This window comes from Canis lupus, chromosome 8 (assembly GCF_003254725.2).
Source record: "Canis lupus dingo isolate Sandy chromosome 8, ASM325472v2, whole genome shotgun sequence".
NCBI classification, from domain to species: domain Eukaryota; kingdom Metazoa; phylum Chordata; class Mammalia; order Carnivora; family Canidae; genus Canis; species Canis lupus.
In genome coordinates this window covers 74,620,086-74,629,306 of record NC_064250.1, presented here as the reverse complement: position 1 = coordinate 74,629,306, position 9,221 = coordinate 74,620,086, and the positions used below count along the sequence as shown (strand labels likewise).

Below are 9,221 nucleotides of genomic sequence, written 5' to 3'. Positions count from 1 at the left end.
AAGGGAATATAAGGGAAGGGAGAAGAAATGTGTGGGAAATATCAGAAAGGGGACAGAACATAAAGACTGCTAACTCTGGGAAAAGAACTTGGGGTGGTAGAAGGGGAGGAGGGCGGGGGGTGGGAGTGAATGGGTGACGGGCACTGGGGGTTATTCTGTATGTTAGTAAATTGAACACCAATAAAAAATAAATTTAAAAAAAGCACAGAAATGTGAAGATAAATACGTTGATGGTTTAGAACATCATAAATCCACTGTGCCACCAAAAGAAAGTGATGTACGGTTGTGAAGTAATGCTTGCATATAACTTGTAAAGAATTGAATCTAAGACTAGAGCTGACTATATAGTCAGAGGACATGCAAATCGGGCGCTCCATATACTGATTAAACCAGCCCAGCCCTGACCCTCAATCTGCAGAGGAGCCCCAGCCCCAGGATCCCCAGGTGACACCATTCCGTGCTCAGGGCACAACACAGACATACCACCATGGAGTCTGTGCTCAGCTGGGTTTTCCTTGTCACTATTTTAAAAGGTAATTCATGGAGAACAAGGGACCTTGAGTATGTGAGTGCAGGTGAGTGAAAGAAACAGGGGATGTGGGACCATTTCCTGACCAGGATGTCTTATGTCTGCAGGTGTCCAGGGTGAGGTGCAGCTGGTGGAGTCTGGGGGAGACCTTGTGAAGCCTGAGGGGTCCCTGAGACTCTCCTGTGTGGCCTCTGGATTCACCTTCAGTAGCTTCTGCATGAGCTGGTTCTGCCAGGCTCCAGGGAAGGGGCTACAATGGCTCTCAGAAATTAGCAGTAGTGGAAGTAGCACAAGCTACGCAGACACTGTGAAGGGCCAATTCACCATCTCCAGAGACAATGCCAAGAACATGCTGTATCTGCAGATGAACAGCCTTAGAGCCGAGGACATGGCCGTATATTACTGTGCAAGGTACACAGTGAGGGGACCTCAGTATGTGTCCAGACACACACTTCCCTGTAGAAGGGGATCAGTACCACCAGGGGGTGCGCACTCCTCACCACTTTTTCCCCCAAGGAGTCTCTCTGAACACTTGATTGTGTGTTTACCGATTTAGTCTCTTTCTTAGAGGCTTAGAATTCAAATATAGCACTTGCACTTCCTTGTACTTAACTATTCCTGACCCAAAGTATTAATCAATTACAAATAACTCCATTCATGTCATCTGAACCTTTTCATGAGTCATTTTGGCACTCTCTTTGGATCACAGGACTTCATGATAGCTGTTGTCTTGCACATCACGGTATTCAGTAATCTCCATTCAACACAAGAGAAAAGAAACATTCTACAAAAATGTTAATAATGGCCTGGGAGTGAGAAAAATTCCCAGCATGACATGGTAGGGAGGTGGACTCTGAGGTCACCCACAGACACACAATCACGAGAGTGTAAGCTTTAATTAAATACCTTCACCTTTATATCCGATGAGAGAAAGGCAGGCCTCTCATCACGTCATAAATGCCTGGATGATGCCAGGGAGGTCACTAGCTTAGGTGTGTGTTGTGGGTCAGTGTTGGGGACAGGATCTTGCTCCATGGGATTTGGAGAGGCGGAAGTGCCCCAGGGGAGCACTAAGGTCAGAAGGTGTAGCCTCATGATTCGATCAGGGCCCTAATACACCAGGCCTGGGAAAACTCCTTGCAACCTGGCCGCATGTGAGGTGATGGGGAAAGGACGGGCTAGGACGTGGGTGCTCTCCAGACACCACATCGGTCTGCACCTGGACCTCAGACGTCCCAGATTCCAGATCTGTGAGAATGAGTGTCTGTTGTTTGATCCATCCAGTCCATGTACGATGTTCCAGGAGTTGGGACAGGCTAAAGTCATTTTTTTCTTTGTTTAAATTGAATTTACCAAAATTTACTACACACTCAGTGCTCATCACATCAAGTGCCCTCCTTAACTACAATCACCAAGTTCCCCCATCCCCCACCCCCTCCCTTCCAGCGGCCCTCAGTGTCTTTCCTCAGAGTTAAGGGTCTCTCATGATTTTTCTTCTTCTGTAGTATTACCCAACTAAGTTTCACTCCTTCCTTTATGGTCTCTTTCAATATTTCCTATATTCCACATATGAATGAAACCATATCATTGCCTTTCTGTGATTAATTTCTCTCAACATAATACCTCCAGTTCCACCCATGTTGAAGGAAATGTTATTTCATGTTATTCATCATTTCTTTTTTTTAACTTTTTTTTAAATTTTTATTTATTATTTATGATAGTCACACACAGAGAGAGAGAGAGAGGCAGAGACACAGGCGGAGGGAGAAGCAGGCTCCATGCACCGAGAGCCCGACGTGGGATTTGATCCCGGGTCTCCAGGATCGCGCCCTGGGCCAAAGGCAGGCGCCAAACCGCTGCGCCACCCAGGGATCCCAATTATTATTCATCATTTTTTTTATGATAGTCACAGAGAGAGAGAGAGAGAGAGGCAGAGACACAGGCAGAGGGAGAAGCGGACTCCATGCACCGGGAGCCCGACGTGGGATTCGATCCCGGGTCTCCAGGATCGTGCCCTGGGCCAAAGGCAGGCGCCAAACCGCTGCGCCACCCAGGGATCCCCTTATTCATCATTTCTGACAGCTGTGTAATATCCCATTATATATATAAACCACATTTTGGGTATACTTTTATTAGAGTTTGATTTGCCAACATATATTATAACAGCCAGTACTCATTCTTTAAATTGCCCCCCTTAGCTCCTGTCATCCAGGGACCCTAACTCCCAGACCATCTCCCCTACCACTCTCCTTGTTTTCTTTTTATTTTCCCCATAGTTAGGAGTTTCTCATGTACTGTCACTGTCTCTGATAATTCCCACTCATTCTATCCCCTTTCCCCTTTATTCCCTTCCACTATTTCTTATATTCTTTGTATGAGTGAAACCATACAATGTTTGTCCTTCTCTGAATCACTTACTTCAGTCAGCATAATACACTCCACGTCCATCCACGTCGAAGCAAATGGTGGGTATTCGTCTTTTCTAATGGCCGAGTAATGTCCCAGTGTATATATAGACCATATGTCCTTTATCTATTCATCTGTTGATGGACATTGAAGCTCCTTCCGCAGTTTCTTTATTGACTCTTCTGTAGAAGGGCATCATGATTCCTCCCACATTTGATTATTGTGGACATCGCTGCAGTGAACAGTGGGGTGAAGGGGTCTCTATATTTCATTACATTGCGTATTTTGGCGCTGAAGCTGTTTCAGAGAAGGTTAGTCCACTCATGGTCAGCAAGGCAGGGGAGCAGCTCCAAATGCCCGGAAGCATGGCAGTAGTTGGCTTTGCTGATTTCATTAATATTTATACACATAGCAGCTGTCCCGAAACACACACACTCAGAACATAACGTGAGAGGATGGATCATGGGATGGAGCACACAGTTCCTCTGGCAATGTGCAGCCCCTGGACCTTAGATGGGCTTGGATGAATCTGTAAATCACAGTGCAGTTGATAATGGATTGTTATCATTTGCTATTGGTTTTGTTTCCTCTGGAGATTCTCACACCCTACCCTATTGAGGCCTGTTTTGGTGGTTTTGTGACTCTCTTCCTGGCTGCATCAGAGAGCTGTTCTGAACATGGCCTCCTACCTCTGGCCTGGAGTTGAATGCTTGCACCCCCACTCTTCAGGGAGCACTCACAGGAGAGCCATCAAGCCATCCTGTCCTCAGTTTACAACTGAACCCAGTCTTTACCCTGCCGGTGTCTAAGCTGGTTTATCTCAGACACATGAATGAGTCTCTAAATGTCAATATGAGGTATTCCTGTGGTGTGGACCTGGGATGGTCCTCCGAGCAAGGGTCTCATGGTCTCTTACTTTCTTCCTGCTGGTCTCAGGATAGAGGCACAGGACCAAACAGGGTTCAGTTTATGGAAACACAAATCACAATGCCTGCACAGACATAATGTTTACCTATCTCCAGAATGCTGTCCTTCTTAACCATCCATCACATCATGCCGCTTTTTGTTTGTAGGACTCAGGGGAACCACGGATCCTGGAAATTTCCCCACTTTGCCACTTGAGCACCATCATACCAGGTTCATTCCATGCAGGACCAGAAATCTGTTTTTAAATTATTTTTTATTGGAAGGCAAGTCCTGCCCCCATCCTGTGTTGTCCTTCTCCACAGGAGATCTGGCCAGGTTCCCCGCAGGAGTCTGGATCTGGGCTGGGGAAACCCAGGCAGACACTTACACTCACCTGCCCCTTCTCTGAGTTCTCACTGCGCATGTCAGTGAGGGTGTCACATGGGTCCATCAGCCTCCAGGGGAAGGCCCTGGAGTGAATGCCAAAGTCTGGAGGAAAAGGCTGAGTACCACAACCTGTCTATGAACAGCAGCAAGAGGCATAGAAAGTCCAACACCTGGAAAGATAAATGATAATGTTTCACACCAGAAGCACATCTATTCAACGTGACGAACAACCAGCTGATGAGATACAGCAGAGCATCTGCCATGAAATCACAAGTTCATGTTTGAGCATGGGAACAGAATTGCTATAGTTTATGAAAACAACACCCTGAAAATCAATTCCAATAATCTATATTTATATAATATGTAAACACTGAGTTACTAGAGACCAAGTACGGAACAGGTCAACACTGAGGAGACCAGGAAAAAAAAAACAAGACTTTGCAATATATTGTCAACGGAGAAACTATTCATAGGCAATCACTAATCATGAAATAGGAATGTTATAGATAAAATATCAATATGCATAATACCAAATATTAAGAATACACTTTGTGAAAAATCAACTAGATGAACCTGTTGAACAACCAGACTGATCAGATACAACAGAGCATCTTACATTAAATCACAAGTTCACGTTTGAATATGAGAAAAAATTCGTACAGCTTACAAAAAGAGCAACATGAAAATCAATTGCCAAATTCTATATTCATATAAAAAAATAACACTGATATAGTAGAGACCAGTTAGGGGGCAGGTCAACACTGAGGAGACCAGGAAAAAGAAAACAAGACTTTTCAATATATTGTCAATGGAGAAACTATTCATAAGCAATCATTAATCATGAAATCAGAATGTTATAGGTAAAAATCATTATGCATAACACCAAATATTAAGAATACACTTAGTGAAAATCAGCTACATTTTTCTACCCATGTATTTTTCAAGGTGTTAAAATACAAGATATGGACCAAGAGAAAACTTGCACAAATTTCATAACCACCAAAGAACTTTCACCTGCATATCATAATCACCCTCAAAACTCAGTGGAAAAAAACAACAGAATTCATGTGTAAAACAGGCAGATCTTTGTGTGGACATGTTATACAGGAGGGTACAGATACATGAAGTAAGCACAGGAGAGGACATATCCCACCAGGAACTTTCAGGGTAATTCACATCAACCACAATGAGTTGCCCTACACACTAATCATGAGGGCTCAGTTATGAAAGAAGCACTGACCAGAACATCCTGGGAAGCATGCAGGACACCTGGGCCTCAACCCTGAAAGTAGAAATGAAAAATGAAACAGAAGCCCTGGAAAATCATTTTTCTGTTCCTCCTGAAATTAAAGATGGATAACCTACCAGGGGACCTGGAAATTCCACTCCTCAGTGCTTGCTCCAGAATAAGGAAACCCAATGTTCTTGTAAAAATGGCATGTGATGAATTATAGTGTTTTCATTTCTGTTAGAAGCCAGAAACCCCCCCAAAAGTCTGCATGATTTAAAGAATAATGCCAGTAGAAAACATCCACCAATGGGACGGGATTCTGCGATAAGAAGCCACACTATTGATGCACACACAGGACCCCAGGGGAACCTCAAGGACATGCTGTTCCATGAAGCTCAGCAGTCTCGGAGATGACAGGCCATGCAGCCTGGGGCATTTGTACAGCCAGGCCAGGGTCACAATTGTTTGGTTGGGCTTTCTGTCCCTCTCTCTTCCCCAAACCCAAATGATGAGCTCCTCTGCATCAGGCTGCATGCTCCCCTCCTGTGCACAATGTCCTCAGGTATGGAATGTCCACACACTGAAACAAACCACCTCTTGTCCTCTGATGGGGAGTTCCTGAGAGTCTGACGTGTGTTGTGATAAGAACTGTCCCCTCCAGCATCTCTGGCTCTGGCTCTCTCCTACAGCTGAGCAGGACTAGGTTAAGACACCTCCACTGAGTCCATCTGTCTCCTGCTACTGTTTCTCCCCACAACCTGAGGTCTAGTCCTTCCTCTCACTCAGGTGGAAATGAGGTCAAGTGTTTGAGAACAGAGTGAGGTCACAGTTTTAATCAGCTGTCCGCAGAGGATCCCACTACTGTTTGTTTTCTATAGAGGAATAAATATAGAAGAACTTGTCCAGATTAAAAAATCATATATTATATATTTATTTAGAGAGAAAGAGAAGGATAGGAGTCAGAGAGAGAAAGAAAATCTCAAGCGGATTCCCCATGACGAGAGCCTGACTTCGGGCTCAATTCCAGGATCCTGAGATCACGCCGTGACTCACAACCAAGAGTTAGATCAAGAGTTAGATGCTTACCCATGTGAGTCGACCAGGCGACCCATCTTTGAGCAACTGTTTAAAGAGAGATTTGTGTTTGTTATTATTGTGTTTTGTCAGACTTTCTATTGAGGTTAAGATTCCTTTCTGTATTTTGGAGACTAAGTCCGTCTCAGTATATAGTTGAACACACTGTCTCCCATTTCATAGGCTATCTTTTTGCTCCAATAATATTTGTCCTGCACACTTTGTGCATGAGGTAGCCTCACTTATCAGTCTTTTTTTTTTTACTGTGATTTTAATGTTATATCAAATACATCATGAAACGCCTGGGTGGCTCAGCAGTTGAGCAACTGCCTTTGGCTCAGGACATGATCCTGGATTCTGGGATCAAGTCTCCAGTGGGCCTCCCTGCATGGAGCCTGCTTTTCTCCTGCCTGTGTCTCTGCCTCTCTCTCTCTGTGTCTCTCATGAATAAATAAATCTTTAAAAAATAAATAAATCACAGCCAAGCAAAGATCATGATGTTTTCCCCTTAGTTTACATGTTTAAGTTCTAGGGTTGAGACTTCCACTTAACTCTTAATCACTTTTAAGATTTTCTGTGTCCTTGAATCTGTGTGATGTTTGATAAGGACCAAGTGTCATTATTTGTATGAGACTGTTCAACACCATTTGCTATAGAGACTATCCTTTCCCCACTGTATATTCTTACATATCCTATGGTTGAAGGATTTCTGACTGTATATGCACACGTTAACTTCTGGGCTCTGTAATATGGTCCACCATCTACATTGCTGACGTTAGGCAGTCAAACTCTGAAATGCTTAATGTGCGACTAAAATACATTTCTGTAGAGGGATGTGTGATGTCTGGCTATTGTTCTAATTTCTTAAACTTGTATGGTCACTCTCATGTGATTTTGTTTTCCATATGAATGTGGAGTTTTCCTATTATGTAAGAAAACAATTGATATTTTGATTAATTTAATCAACATTAAAATCATTAGAACAGAAATTATTTGTCTATTTGTATAGACAAATAAAAATTCTCAGGGAGATTTAATAAGTATATAGAAAAGAAAAATGAAATTTAACTCATAGACACTCTTTGAAAAGAGTTAAGCCTTAATAAATATAATCAGATTTCAAATAGAAGAAATAACTGACACAAAAAAATAGAAAGGACCATGAAAAAAATTCTAATATTTTAACAATGCAAATAATGGATAACCAAGGCAAATTACAAAATTACTAGTATTATCAAGAAAATAAAACTGTTTCATGAAGAAATTTAGAAAATGAGCAAAACAGAACAAATAGGAAGCCTGAAACCATTATCTAAAAATCCTGCCTAAGGCAGGACAGGTCGCTCAGGAGTTAAGCACCACCTATGGCCCAGAACCTGATCCTGGAGACTCAGGATCCAGTCCCACATCGGGCTGTGGCATGGAACCTGCTTCTCCCTCTGCCTGTGTCTCTGCCTCTGTGTGTGTGTGTGTGTGTGTGTGTGTCTCTCCCATGAATAAATAAAATCTTTTTTAAAAATTCTGCCTCAAAAAAGACAATGAAAATTTAAAAAGAATAATGTAATGAAAAGGGCAAAATCAGATAGCTTTATCTACAAATATTCAAATATTTTAAGAAATAAGGCCAAAATGTTTCAATCTCTTCCAAAACGTATTTAGAATGGAATGTGACCAAATTGATTTAAGGAGGCCAGGATGAGTCTGACAGCGAACCCATGCCAAGGACCCCACAGGAAGGGTCTCATGGACAATATCTCAGATGAACATAAATGCAAAAATCCTGGCATCTTGAATCCAACAGCCCATGGACAGATGGCACAGGATGACCTAGAGGGAATCATCCCTGGGATGCAAGGATGCTTCAACACACCCAGATCATCAATGGGCCCCCGTATTAACAGACTCAAGGATTGGATGTACACGATTCTTTCCTAGGATACCTAAAACTCTTGAGGAACCTGCACACAGTTTTCCAGAGTGGCTGCACCATTTCACATTAGATTTCACAGTAATTTTAATTTACATGATAATAGGTTATAGTAGGCATGTAAAACATAAATTACAAAAACTATTTTTCTAGATTTGTTAATGCAGGTAGAAACGTTGTAATATAAGATACATATATAAGATATATACGTTACACATATACATTGTATACTTTATATATATATAAAGTATGTGTATAAGATATATACGTTATACTTACACATTGTATATAAGACATATATAAGACATATTAATTTATATCTTGAGTACATTGCACACTGTGGCAATCAATAAATATGTGAATTTGATGAGATAGTATAATAGAAAAGATAATTTGGGCGATAGGTAAACGTAATGATTCTAGAAAATACAGTCTTATGCAACTGGTTTCATAAGAAGGAGTAATACATGCTCTATTTATTTGGAATAAAAAAGCTAGGATAGGGAATAACTGTATAATTTAGCAGAATGGTGACATTGTATTAATTTGCCAGCTATAATAAAATTTAGTATACAGTTGTATGATTTGCACTGGTACTATAATATTGAGTAATCTATAGCCCTTATTGAAATTTCACCAGTTTTCCAAATAGTTTTTTTTTACTGCCCCAGAATCCAAACTATGATCCTAAATTGCATTTGGTTGCTGTTTTCTTTGTTTATGCTAACCTATGGCAGCTATTTAAGTCTTTCTTTGTCCTT

At 41.8% G+C, this 9,221-nt stretch overlaps 1 gene segment (V, D, J or C); it reads left to right on the top strand.

Moving 5' to 3' along the window:
• Window positions 1–487: 487 nt before the first annotated feature.
• On the top strand, window positions 488–4,320 carry LOC112670980 (immunoglobulin heavy variable 3-74-like). The segment is given in 4 exon segments: window positions 488–533; window positions 637–947; window positions 3,124–3,246; window positions 4,165–4,320. Coding segments are annotated over 4 exon segments (636 nt in total).
• Window positions 4,321–9,221: the final 4,901 nt, after the last annotated feature.